Source organism: Cyprinodon tularosa, unplaced genomic scaffold (assembly GCF_016077235.1).
Source record: "Cyprinodon tularosa strain WSP-4 unplaced genomic scaffold, ASM1607723v1 ctg579, whole genome shotgun sequence".
NCBI lineage: Eukaryota > Metazoa > Chordata > Actinopteri > Cyprinodontiformes > Cyprinodontidae > Cyprinodon > Cyprinodon tularosa.
Genome location: NW_024039317.1, coordinates 332,421 through 347,193, shown reverse-complemented (window position 1 = coordinate 347,193; position 14,773 = coordinate 332,421). Strand labels below are relative to the sequence as shown.

Genomic DNA, 14,773 nt, shown 5'->3' with positions numbered 1-14,773 from the left:
ACACCAGACGTCATTTAGACTTCGGTTTAGGTTAAATATTGTCGGCCCATCATAGTCTTGGTTTAGACTAGTTTTTAAAAGTGGTGCCATGTTTGGTAGTTTGGATTTTACCCCTTATTAGTCCAATACTGTCATAAAACGGGACAGATGGACCCAGTATTCAAAGTGAGACAGTCAGTAGGAAAATGTTTATTAAAACAAAACTATAAACAGACAGAACTGAAGCGTGGGGCTGTGGAATTGTAGGAGGGGGAACGGGGCACCACCCAATCACTGACACTCTGGGGGAAGAGACACAGGTAAGAGACCAAGATTATCTGACAGGAGATGATAATCTCAGAGAGTCACTTACATGGTTTCACAGTTCAGTCCAACTCCTTAGAAAGATGTGATCCAGCCGATGGGCTGGCAACCTGACCCGGCGTGCGTCGCCCAGAGTGTTCCTGATGCTGCAGCCCCGGAGAACTAGCAGGAAGCCGGCAGGAACAATTCAGGAATCCAGGAAACCTCCTCTCTGTCACAAGTTCAGACCCAACCCAGAACAGAGGGAACCAGGGCTCCAGGAATCCTTAGAGCGTAAAGGCATGTTCGGATTCAGACAATTCCAGAAGCGTTCCCAGACGGACATGCACAGATGCAGATAGGCAAACAGATCAGATGGGGACAGACAGGGCCAGTGGGTCAGAGGGAACAGAATCAGGAAATCAGAATCACAATGGAAACGCTGAAACTCTCTCACCACTGGTTAGGGAATAAACTTGCCTGAAGACAAGGGCTCAAATATAATCTCCTACTGGAAACGGGGACATGAACCTTGGAAATAACTAAAACTAACGAAACTGACGGACAGGAGAAAAAGAAATCCAACAAATGATCTGGCCCCGATAGCTGGAACTGAGCCCAATATGAAGGAACAAACACAGGTGGATGAAATCAGTGATAATGAGAAAACCGGACAGAGTTAGGAAGGTGACTGAAATGAACAATTAAGGTGAGCTATCAGGGAAGATCATTACAAATACTTGGCGTTGAAAACACAGTTTTTGACGTCTTTTCAACTATCTGAAAATTACAGCTTTTCACCTTTCACTGACATTGTTTGGACGTAACTCATGTCGTCTTTTCAGTTTCTTTTCAACCAATTATTGCTAGATGGGTTAGACTTTAGAGAAACACAGAAGGAAAGCTAAAACCTATTCAAATCCCAAAGGGTTAATGCCTGCCTGATCATGTTCAAATATGTTCTCAATAATTAGCATCTTTTTTTTCTACACTCTCCAGAGTTATGGGAGCAAAACAAAAAGGTACACAATTTACCACCTCTTTGAAGCTGTATTTTTATAATATTAATTTGAGTCTTTATTGGTTTGTATTTCTTTCTGTACATTTCAGTCTGATTTCACATGTATTTTACCTCGTTTTTTGTTTGCATTTGTCTGCTTGATGAATCTTGCATTTATTTTGAAGCTACAACTTTTGATTGATCTTTTTTACTAAAACTGAACTCATGATATGTATAATGCTGACTTACATATCAAAGTATAAATAAATTATTAGATTTAATAGATTTATTCCTGTGATAAAAGTAATCTAAGTGAATTTGATGAATACAATTCATCCTCATAGTTTGAAATCTCATCCTTGATTTTTCTTTTGGTTCATTTTCTCTAAGGAACAATCTGTTCTTGACATTGCAGACTATTCAGATGGGTTCTATGCAAAGACACCATTATGTCCCAGCACCATAAGCTCCTCTAGAGAGGTCAGAATGCTGCCTATTTTAAAAAAATGCAACAGAGATTTCCATTATTTCGCACTCATAAAGCTCAGTCCTAATGATTTATTATTTATGGTAAAAAGGCTTGGTTTATTTATGGCCGTTTTCTTCTGTCCCTTCATGTTAGCGGAGGATACAAGCAAGAAAAAAGGAACAGAAATTAGGATGAATTGTTGTGTTGTTTCTCATCTTCTCTCGTTTTTGTCTTTGTCAGGTCTCTGTGTGTGACTCTGGTGTTCAGCACCAAAGGGCAGCGGTATCTACGGGTCGGGCTGGCCGTGCCTCTGTTCGGCTCTGTGGCTTGTCTGAGGAGGATGGTGGCTGATGAGGGGAAACTCTCCCCAGACCAGGTAACTAAAAAAAAAAAAAAAAAAAAATATATATATATATATATATATATATATATATATATATATATATATATATATATATATATATATATATATATATATATATATATGTTCAGTGTAAAGTTGAAATTTGCTTTATGTGATGGACTTTATTCTGGCATAGATTGGAGGAAACTAAAAGCGTTTCTGTCTGTCTGTGCAGGTGATCCTGACAGAGGTTTACTCCACTGGCTTCCACCGCTCCTTCTTTGACGAGGACGATCTAACGTGCGTTGCTGAGAATGACGTCATCTATGCCTTCCAGGCGCCGCCGCTCTACATCAGAGGGGGCTCTGCACGGATCTCAGGTAGCTTTGGGAATGTGAAGAGAAAATGTATTAAATTATTTCCCTTTTAGTGCTTTGCATAACAAAACACTGCAATGTTGACAGGTTGAACGTTTTAGCTATCACATTTTTAATGATTACAACCGCAAACGTCAATTTATTTTACTGAAAGACTGTATCATAGGGCTGCTCAGTGGAGCAGTGGGTAGCACTGCTGCCTTGCAGTCAGAGGGTTTGGGGTTTGATTCCCAGCCTGTGGTCTTTCTGCATGGAGTTTGCATGTTCTCCCTGTGCATGCGTGGGTTCCCTCCAGGTATGCAGGCTTTCTCCCACAGTCCAAAAACATGACTGTTAGGTTAATTGGCTCCTCTAGATTATCCTTAAGTGTGAGTGTGTGCATGATTGGTTGTTTGTCCTGTTTCTCTTTGTGCTGCCCTGCGATGGACTTGTGACTTGTCGCCACTTGGGATAAGCGTGACAGAAAATGGAGGGATGGATGTACTATATGATAGGCGAACATGAAATAATGTCTAATTTTGAAACGGAGAGAAAAGGATGTGTTGTCTTCAAAGAGTCTTACAAATGAAACTCCGACAAGTGCATTTTAGACTCCATGTTGCTCCTTAACTCCTTAACTGGAGCATGGCAGAGGCTAAAATGATAAAAAAATATATCCCTCCAGTCCAGAGGTGTCAAGTATCGAAGTTTTAAAACAAACATTACTCGTTACTCTTGGCTTCGGTTTAATGTTTATAAATATTTATTTCACATCATTGGCGGCATCATCATCTAGTGGAACCTAGTATAATTGGATGAGTAATATAACGCAAACACTAATTGGATAGCTAAGGGAAATCATCAGAAGCAAGCAGGTGTTTTTCAAACTGCAAATACGATTTGTCTATGCCATGCTACAATGTCGGATTCAGAAAAAGTTGTTGAAATGTCTGAAAGGTCGGATTGAGGTGAGAGCGTATCGGAAGATGGAGACAGAGACCAATAAGACCTCCCTCATCCTTTGCCCTATCAAGGATATTTTTCAAAATAGTCGAAAAATTGAGCTTTAAAATTCATATAGTGGCATCTGGCGGTTTGTGTGTTTTTTAAAGGTTGCTTTATACTTTAAGTCATTTTTGGAGCACATACTTTTTCACTTTTACTTGACTAAAGATGTCACTTTGATACTTCATCTTTTACCTGTCAGGATTGGGTTGAGGTTTGTTGACCAAAATGCAGAGGCAGGGAGGCAGAGGTGAGTTTTTGTAAATTTAATGCGAGGTAAACAAACAACTGAGGCAGGAATCCAAAAAAATCCAACAAGAAAAAAGTTAAACAAACCTGAAACCATCAGTGGAAAAAAAATCATGATGAGGCAAGATAATGAAGACGGTGTAGGTCGAAGTTTGACGAGGAACCAGCACTGAGGAACTGCACAAGGAGTGTATTTATAGGAGACTGAACAAAGAAAGGACTAACGAGCTGATTGGGAGCAGGTGTGCACAGAGCAGACAGGAAAGGTGCTAGGGAAAAAGGAGAACACAAGAGGGCAGCAGAGGACAACAAAATAAAAACCTGTAAACTGAAAAAATAACCAGATAAAACAACAAAATAAGAATTAAACCACTAAAACTAGAAAACATGGAGGAAAGTAAAACTGAAAACTCAAAAGAAAACATAACAGAACCAAGACTGTGATATTAACAGAGTGTTTTTAAACCGCAGTATCTATACTTCTACTTAAGTAACAAATGTGTGTACTTTTGACACCACTGCTCCAGTCTGATTGAATTTCAGCTGAGTCTTAAAAAGCATTTGGGGCAAGAAAAAAAGTCAATCGCTATATATCTAAAGATAGTAGAGATGGCAAACACCATGCAGGTGTAACATGCACTGAATGCAAGTTGTAAATGTTCTTTTTTAAAATAATAAATATGATCATTTTGGTTCTTCAAAATTAGATGCTGCTATGCTCTGAATCTTTGACTTCAATATAGATGGAATAACTTTTTCGGTGTTATTGAACTTACAGAAGTGTGTGTTAGGGCTGCAACTAACAACTACTTTGTTGATGATTATTTCTTTCAATCAAACAATTAATAATTAGATAACGTAAAACACATTTAAAAATATTTTTCACAAAATTCAAACCAGTTGAAGCTAGAACGATGCTTCAGAAGTTCCGGTAAGAACCTATAGACAAATATTAAACTTTTTGAGTGCAAAATGTTTTATTTTGGTGTAATTACTGCTGTAAATGTGCTGCACGTTCAGATTGGATTACTGGTTTATTTTAATTATTTTAATAATTGATTAATCAAGATTTAAACAATTAATAGTTTCAGCTGTAATTTGTATACTTTTGTTTAATGCTGAAAAGATTTTTTTTTATTTATATGATACATTTATAGATCTACATTCTATATACATTTTATTTTACAATGAAACATTCTAATAAAAAGGTTCATGATGGAGTATTTCGAAAATAATGGTAAAATTAGGCAAGGTAAGGCAAAACAAGGCAAGTTTTTTTGTATAGCACAATTCAGTACCTAGACAACTCAAAGTACTTTACATGAAATAGAAGAAACATAAAAAGAGAATAAAATAAAAAAAATGATTAAAACTAAGGAACAAATGATTTGATTGAACTGTAAATACTCTACTGGCTGTAATATTTATTTTTTTTTTATGTATAATGATGAATGTAAAACCTGTGTATGTTTAAAAACAGTCCAACTCAGCTTAGATGTGCGTACGTTTTTTTTTTTTAGATTGTTTTTTGTGTATTGTTATTTTGTTTTACATTACAAACAGATCCAGTTGCACGCTTTTAAAATAGACCAGATTTTATGAAATATTGAAGTGTCTAAAGCCTGGCTGAAACATATGAAGCATTTCAAATACCTTTCCTTTTTATCCTGGTAGATTTTCCTGCTGGGTTCTATAGAGAAAAGGCAGATGGTAAATGCCTCTCTCATACCTGTGTTTTTAACATAACGTTAGGCTCCGTCAATCATTCATGAAAAGCCGTCGAAGCAGAATTCTCCTTCAAGTGTGGACTTATTTAAAAGAAATCTCTCTCAGTCATAAGTTATGGCTCATTAGAAATATGTAGTTCTTTCTCTGCAGAGACCCCCAACCCTTCTGCTGTTACTTCTGCTCTTCACATGCCCCTACTTTAGCACATGAGTTCATTACATATTATACTTTTTATTTTAAAGAATGCACTAAAAGAAAGTTGCATCCTCCTTTTGTGGTGGAGAAAAATTATCGTTAGAGACTAAAGCCTGTTTGGTTCGAAGTTCAATGCTTGTTAAGTACCGTAGTTAAATTAGCTTCCTCAAGTAGACAGATGATTAATACCTGAACTAATCAGATAACAGGTTGCTCTCTTCTCCTGTTGGGGCCACTTCAAGCATTTGGCATGCAGAGGTGAGTGAATCTTCATCCGTGCAGAAAGAGGATCTTAGTGGTGTCGCATTTTTATGTATTCAAATTTCAGCTCAGATTTCAGCGCAGAACCATCGACATGGTTTTCATATCTACATGGCTTCATGTAAATCAATATTTTTTTTTTTCGTATGCATGCTAAATCTATACTTTCATGGTAATCTGAATTATTCTGATTATTCTGAAAAACAGTTTGTGAAGCTAAATGAGGATACATATCTACTAGTTTTTTAGAGTCATCAGTCCGGTGGTTATTTCACATTTTGTCTGAAATTTATGTTAATTTCCTGGCTCCAACTACACATTCACAGACATCTATAGAGCAGCATTTTGTCTTTTTTTGCACCATGTTGTTTGTGCTTGCTGTAATTTTTATTTTTTTGCATTTTTTTGTTATTGCAGCATTTTTTGTTTGCAGCGTTTTTTGTGTTGCATTTTTGTTTTTTATTTGCCTGTTTTGAAGTTTGCATCATACATGTTTTTCACTTGTTTTCAGCTCACTTCTTTTGTTTGCAGCACTTTTCTGTTGCATTTGTTTTTTTTTTGTTTTTGTTCTTGTGTATTTTAGAGTTCGCATCACATGTTTTTTGCAACTTCTTTTGTACTTATTTTCTTTTTTACTGCATATTTGCGACTGTTAACCACCAAACTTTAGCATACCAGATGGCCTATTTTCTATTTTATAAGATTATTTTACATTGGTGAGTCTGCATCTTTGTAAATAAATTTAGTTTACAGACAAAAACCTACTTTCCAAACCTGAGCTTTATTTTTAAAATATTTATCTTATGTGATATTCAGATTTTTATGAGATACATAATTATGAGTTTTTATTTTCTGCAAGCCATTATTATCATATTTATTAGAAATAATGGTCTGAAATACGTCACTATAATTAATTTGTAAATTATGAGTGACTTAAAATATTATCTTTTTTACAATACTCTTTAAAATGTTCAAGTGTGATAGGAAAATTAAAACCTCAACTGCTCCTGTTCACTTTTATATACAGTGAATATGTTATTAAAATATTAAAAACATAAGGGCCTGCGACACTGCATTATGCAGTACTGATGTATTCTGTAATGTAATAAATTCAGACTTCAACGTGTAATAAAATGTGACTACACCCTCATTATATTAACTGCTTCAAGATGTAATAAAATCTATTTTGTAATCATTTCTGCAGCATGACCTAATAAAAATATAAAATTTCTTCATGATTATAGCAAAACAGTCCTCTCATGTAATTGTAATGCAATATTTAATAAAAAATCACAAGCTAGTTTTATTTTCATCCAGTTAGGAAAGGCAATAGGCACTGCTTAACACCCAAGCAAAATGTATCAATGTTATTACATAATGCTGCAGAAATTACTGCACACTACACTGCAAAAACTACGACGGAGTATTAGGGCCACACATAAGGAGAAAAAATATTTTTGCCATGACGAGATTAAAGTCGACATGTCGACTTTAAACTCAACATTTCGAGAATAAAGTTGAAATGTCATGTTGAGTGTAATCTCGACGTGTCGACTTTAAACTCGCCCTGTCGACTTTAAACTCGCCATTTTGAGAATAAAGTTGAAATGTCATGTTCCTGTGATGATTATACAGTTGCAGCACGTCAAAGACTACCTTCACTCTTAAAACGCAGACTGCAGCTGTGGAGCGCGGTTGCTCTTTTCTCCAAACTTTGGAATGTCGAGATTAAAGTCACCACGATATATCAACTTTATTCTCGAAATGGCGAGTTTAAAGTCGACAGGGCGAGTTTAACACGTCGAGATTAAACTCAACATGACATTTCAACTTTATTCTTGAAATGTTGAGTTTAGTGTCGACATGTCGACTTTAAAGTCGACATGTCGAGTTTAATCTCGACATGGCAAAAATATTTTTTCTCTTCATGTGTGGCCCTAATACCCCGTCGTAAAAAACGATCTAGAAATAACTTAAAATTTCTTAAATTAAGTGTATTCACCCTTAATTTGAGTAGGTAAATGAGATAGTTTGCCGATGGAATGAGTCATTTTATTCTTAAAATAAGATAATTAGATAATATGCACTTGAAATAAGACAATGCAATTGTGTTTTCTTATTTTAAGTGTAAATTGTCTTGTTACATTGGCAAAATGTCTCTTTTACCTCCTTAATTCAAGAACAAATGCACTTATTTGAAGAAAAAAAGACTTATCTAGATTTAGATTTTTTGCAGTGTGTTTATGGATTTTATTTAAATTTGAGGCAATTTACACAAATTCCAGTTGCAGCTACATTTTTTTTACATTTTGAAGTTTAAATTAAATTCAAATATTACATAGTTTGGTCTTAAAGGGCCTACTGCAGCAGCATGCAAATGTATTTATCTATTAGACTTAAAGCTACAGTGTGTAATAATTACAGGGATATAAAGTCAGAAATTTAATATATTATACATAACTATGTTATTTATCATCACCTATGAGCTCAGCCTTTTAACCATAATATTTGCGTTGCCTTAGAATTCGTTATTTATAATTACATAGGAGCGGGTCTCGCAGCCATGGAGGCTGACATCTTTGCGCTACGGCAGCGCAGAGGCAACAAACTAGCGATTGCGAGATCTCCCATGACGCTCAAAAATAACTACGGCAAGTTGAGAGAGATGAACTGAGACGGTACTGAACAGTAGATGGCAGTATTATGCCTGAGAAGCGTTTAGTCTGCCTGAAACCAAAGAAGAAGAAGAAGAAGCAGGTATACTGCGCCTCAGTAACAAGAAAGGTGAACAAGGCGGCAGGCGTGAGTGACTTTGCAAACTGTTTGGCACTGTGTGGCCAAACATCAGACGAATGGAGGATCATGCCTACTCTGTATCACAACGAAAAGCGGCGGACACCGAACCCCCGTCATCTAAGAAGCGGAAACACGACGAGAATAAACGCAAGCGTGACAAGAAACGGCAAAAAACACGGATCAACATTGGCACGGCATTTACACGATGGAAGTCACTGATGGAGGAAAAAGGTTTTCAAAGTGACGCTCAAGTTGCCAGTTTTCTCTTGGACAGGTAATTAATCCTACACACACAATTGTCTAATATCACTGCAGTTTTTGGAGTACAGGATGCTCAGACCTGTCTAAAACAATAACATGCTGCGGCGTGATGATGCTGTTCCTCTCCAGTATACTTATTCAGCAACGTCCCTGACGTTTCATAGGTAATGATTCAGTAATTTTCTGTAAAATGATTTTCTGGATATATACCTCGGTTACTTCTCTCCAGCTCCTTTGGAGATCTTCAAGCCTTTCCTCCTCTGCTCTCACCCCGCTGGCTCCCCTCTCTCGCCTGGCCCTAGCTGCACGGCCTCCCTGCCCTCGCCCTCGTCCTCTCCCTCTTCCTCGCGTTGTAAACGGGGAATATATATTCTTCCAGCGAACACAATCTCGCTGTTAAACTAATGACTACAATTACTTCGTCTGTTTATATCACCATGCAAAGCAGCTCACCAAAACGTCACAACGATGTAGAAAAAATAACGGGTATATTTATTATCTTAAGTCTACATGAAATCTATACCCTACTCAGACTAATGAAATACTATCTGTAAAATTATCTATGTAAACAAACCTCATCACTTGAGAAGGTAGGTGATGTGGACGTCGTGGAAGAAATTTTGTCCCGTAACGCTCGCCGTACTGTTGGGGGGGAGAAGCGCTGGGGGGGAGATGTTCATGTTGCTGCGGTCTGCAGTCTGACCGCTAGATGTCGCTGAAAATTACACACTGTAGCTTTAAACAAACTTTATGTCATTTTCTATGCACGGAGGCTAACAAAATTGTGTTGCATATAGCTTACAAGAGTTTAATAATATTGCAGTGGGAGTAGATAAACATTACCAATATAAAGTGCAGCAGTGATCAGAATGTACACAATGTAGGAGATGAGAGAAACCAGTTTAAAGTAATGATGCCAAAGCGCATTCATACAGTATGAAAAAGTTCAGTGCAGTCCAAACAAATATAGTGCAAAATGCAGTAGCACATTGAGTTGTTTCCTACTTAAAAGGATTATCAAAGTTGAGCAGCATAGGTAGTTAAAAAATAATTGCAGTTGCATGCGTGATGCAGGGTCCATTTTAGAGGTCAACTGCTCAAATATTCATTCTTTTGTTCAAATAAAGGAGAAAGCTACTGCAAAAAAAAAAAGATAAAAACAAGAATTGACATATCCTTGTATTGATTCAAGGAAAACCCATTGATTTTAAAATCATTTCCCTTGTCAATATTTGCATTGCAGATGTAGGTTTTCTCTGGTGCTCTAGCTTCCTCCCACAGCACTACACATTTGCAGGCCCTTAGGTATGAATGCATGTGCCAGTTAGTTTGTCTACCACCTCACTGCTCTTCACATACACAGCGCTTCAGGAGCGGAAAAAGCTGGTGGTAATTAGCACCAATAAAATATGTGACAAGATTGTGATCTTATTGTTTAAATGTGTTCTTAGCTCGACGCAATACTGAGAAAATTATGAAACACTTGTCATTGCTCACATCAATCTAACTGAGCCACAGGGCCTAAGCTGTTGTGTTAATTTAATTGAAAATATTAAATGTGACTGTGAAGCAATTACAGAGATAGAATTACCCATGAATGTGTTTACCTCTGCTGTGCATGTGGTGAAAGCATCACACTCAAGACTTTCAGTTTTAACCTAATTTATACAGAAAGTAAATTAGTTTTTCAGACGTCGGAATGCAAATTAGCATTTTTACAGCTGCCAAATGTTGTTTTCTATAAAAACAAGACCTATTATACAAGATTTGAGTCTAAATAAGCTGTGTATGTGTTACCTCTATTTTATAGAGAATAATTTAGCCAAATTCTTTCTCTCTTCCCTAAATGGCTAAGTGAAAAAAAAAAAAACAATTGCTGTGATGTGGAGGTGTTTAATTATAGGTTTACTGGTCGTGCTTAGTGTGGTTTAAGCAGTGTCTCTGTCTCTCTTTGAAATAAAGTTGTGAGCTCAGAAGTATGCTGAGTTCACAAGCTTTCTGCAGCTACAAAGAGTTGGCCCTGTGCCTTTCCTTACAAGATTAGCATCAACAGGTTTGTTGACCAAACAGAGTCAACTTTTACTGTGTTATGTAAATTGTACATGTCTCTATTTCTAAAGATGACTGTCTTCTCTGTGTAACTCAACAATCACCATAACAGTGAGGCAAACATGAAGATGAAACTTGCTTTATTTATTAGAGGGAAAAACCAAAGCAATCATAACAGCATCTCTGTAAGCTTGTCAGCTGAAGGAAACAGAGCTCTAATGTTTCCTGGTTGAAGTTGCCATAATATTGGAGATCAAGTGCAAAAATGACACGATTTCTATGAAAACCTCTCACTGGACCTCAAGCAGGATTATGGGCCTCTTTTTCTCCAGATTGTTGGGTGATTTTCCAAATGAAACACAAAATTACTTATATCTAAACAGAAAACTTTAGTCTGGTTATTTGTCTGTAGAGCAGGGTAGGTGCTTCAGGTGTTTTTGGTTCAGAAGCAGCTAAAAACAAGGAGTCAGATAGTTGCAGCCAACTTCCTGGATCTATCTGTGTTTGCTAGTTGACAACCACTCCAGTTCACATACCCCTAAAGTCTGGATTAGGCTTTGCTACACAAAATCCTCCAGGCTTTGGAGTGCGTGTAGCTTGTGCATCTTTTGACACTTTTTCTTACCCCCTTCATTTATTTGATTGCATCAAGCACCCTCAGCTTCTACAGATATTTTTTGACTTACCTTCTTTGCAGAAGGTTTTACTGACCATCTGCTGGACAACAGTCCAATGAGCATTCGTCCTCTGTGCAACAACTAAATAACATGAGACATAATCAGGAAATCTGACCTCTCCGTGCTAAAATCTGTGTGTTGGTGTTTTTGGCTTTAGTTTAGAGCCTACCAGAAAATCCATAGTGTGAAAATGCCTTTTTTTTTTATCAAGCGTGCCCTTTGATCAGACGAGCAAACTCCACTGGAGCATGTTGTTAAACCTCGATTTTGGTCCTCCTACTACATTAACGCCACTAGCAGATGGGTGCTAACCAGTGGTGGCTGCTGCTCTCTGAAAAACGAAAGGCTTATTGGTATTAATTAAATCCAAACATCACGTATCACATTAAGACATTTTGAAATACATAAAACACATTATTACACTGAATTAAAATAGCTGTTATGAAGCAGTCGGAAATAATCAACTCCAGAAACCACGATGATTCATGAGGAAAACCTTTTCGCTGTCTGGTCACTGTCACTCTAAAATTCTTAAGTATTTTTGCCAATCAGCATCGAGCAGCCAGCATCATGACCGACCCCTGCTCCATAGTCCCTTGAAAACAGGGGTGGGCAATTATTTTTTTCCATGGGGCCACATGAGAGACAGAGAATGTTTTGGAGGGCGGTACCAAAAGACTGAACTCAATCTTGCATAATTTTAATAGTATTTCTTTATAAAAAAAAGCAGTAAATATTATTGTTTTTGACAAGCTAGTAATTGTATATGTTAAAATCAAGCAATGAAACAGCGAAGTTGCCTCACAAAAAATGCAATTTATTCAGTCAAATTAACCAAAACAGACAAAATGGGAACATTTCAGTCAAATTCACTCCAAAACACATTGAAGGAGTTTCAAATACTGTTGGAAAGTGGTTCTTAACAGACTAAAGACACCACAATATTGTCTTTGTACTCCAAACAAGCTACATCATATTGAACTGATTAAAAAAAAAAAATAAAAGCTTCCAAAAAAGCTTTTGCTTACATGTCTTTATTGTCCAACCACCTTATTTGTTATCTGGTCTCTCCTGGGCTTTAACCAGAGCATCAAAGGATCGGCTTGAATGTCTGAGGTGAAAATGCGAAGCACAGCTGGCAGATGCTCATCAGTGAGAGAGTATCTGTACCCCAATTTTGTAAACTTCATCATTGAAAATATTTGTTTACAAATCTAAGTATAGCCAAAAAGAACCAACATCTTTCCAGCACATCTCCTGTGTGTTTAGAAAGTTCCCCTCCTTGAGAAAAGAGTAGGAATAAAGCAGAGATCCTGACTTTAAGTGTTCTTCTAGTAATGCTTCAGACTGCAGGTCAACTAGTTCCATCTGAACATCACTGGGAACATAATGCACACTGCAGGTAAAGGGAAAAGAAACCATCTGCATTTCATCCTCAGTTGTTCTGAGATCCTCAAACTGCCTTGAAAGCTCACTAGATAAGTACCTGCGAAGGTGATCAGCTGATAGTGTGACTTCTTTTAGGGTTTGCATGTTAGTGAGAATGTTGCCCTCCAGTTGGCTTGAAAGAATGAAACTGCATCTTTCTCATGAAAGCCTTCACCTTGCTGGGCATTTCATGAACAAAAGGCCCTTGCCTTGCAGTTTGGTGTTCACTTCACTCATCAGTGCAGTCACATCAACAGCAAATGCAAAATCTAACCTCCAGTCCTTATCTGAAGGCTCTGGGATTTCTACCTTTCTTCTCACCAAACTCTCCAATCTCTGCTTTCAGATCCCACACTCTTTTTAGCACTTTGCCCAGGCTGAGCCATCTGACAGCTGTGTGGTAGCCGATGTCACAATGTTCAGTCTGATGCTCCTCCAAAAGAGAGACAAACTGTCTGTGATTCAATGTCCGTGCCCTGATAAAGTTTACAATTTTCAATAACATCAATAACATGGTTAATTTTCAGCACTTATTTGCACAACACGTTAGTGTATAATATAGGGCAAAAATACCAATTTCTGATTTGCGTCGATTTCCATCACTTTATCTTGCATGTTTCAAAAGTCCAACATTTTCTCCATAAGATTTGGACAACCGTCTGTTGTGACACCAGCCAGTCTGTCCCTTTTCAGTCCCAATGTGTCCATGCACGCATGTACCTCAATGAACAAATTGCTCCCGGTTGTCGTTCCTTTCATGTGAATAAAAAAAACTACTTGAAAATAAAAAGCATAGCAGCTTTAATCCATTCATGAGGTGAAATTGGAAAACATCTTTATTTTAAAATTTCTAAATTCCTAATCAACCTTAGACAGTATGTGGCGCGGGGCGTACAATGCCCAGGTCTGCAAATGGGTGTTTTGACTTTTACCTCATGATCCTCATGTGGGCCCCATGCGGCCCATGGGCCGTATAATGCCCAGGTCTGCACTAAGAGTTTTAGACTCACTGGAAGTGACGTATTTAGCCTTGTTATCTAATCAGGTCTACTTTCTCACCGCTTACCTCAGTAGACCGAGACTCAAAGCTCAACATGGAGGCTGACTGGCCGCGTCCTGCTGAGAAGTAGTTGACTTAAGGCCAATTTATGCATCTGACACATAGCCTCTGCAACCATCTAATCCGTCTCTGTGTCTAAAAAAAATCCTGACTATGCGTTGGACGGTCGAAAACCTGCCCAGAACTCAAGTGGAAGTGTGCAGACAAAAAGCAGCTGTGATTGGTCCTTGGTATGCCTTTCCAGTCTGTGTGGTCCTCCTCCTCGATTTTTGATAATGAGTAACAAATACAATGGACAACCTACGCGGCCGCTTTTATTTTTTTGCCAACTCCATTAACATAACCTGTTCCTCTTCGATGTCTTGCAACTCTAGATCCATCTCCGTGACCGTGATATCTTGCCCTTTTTGTTTGGAAAATAAACACTCCTGCTGGCGCCGCCGAAGTTCTCGTGACCATCGGCCGAAGTTCTCGCGGGTTCTAGAATAGGTTCCCCCTTGCACTTTGGCGGGAAACTACAAATTCCAGACCGACGGTGCAGAGGCATACCAACAGAACTGGTTCGTGACCAGTTCTGATTTGTGCAGAAGTATAATCTGCCCTTTATATATAGA

General features: G+C 37.8%; 1 protein-coding gene across 1 annotated transcript in view; it reads left to right on the top strand.

Moving 5' to 3' along the window:
* Nucleotides 1-14,773, top strand: part of LOC119797288 (ubiquitin carboxyl-terminal hydrolase 43-like) — a 155,211-nt gene that overhangs the window by 86,907 nt on the left and 53,531 nt on the right. Inside the window, exons 5-8 of the mRNA XM_038306305.1 lie at nt 1,992-2,127; nt 2,330-2,488; nt 11,834-11,853; nt 14,628-14,636. Coding sequence (XP_038162233.1) covers nt 1,992-2,127; nt 2,330-2,488; nt 11,834-11,853; nt 14,628-14,636 — 324 coding nt within the window. The remainder of the gene's footprint in view (nt 1-1,991; nt 2,128-2,329; nt 2,489-11,833; nt 11,854-14,627; nt 14,637-14,773) is intronic.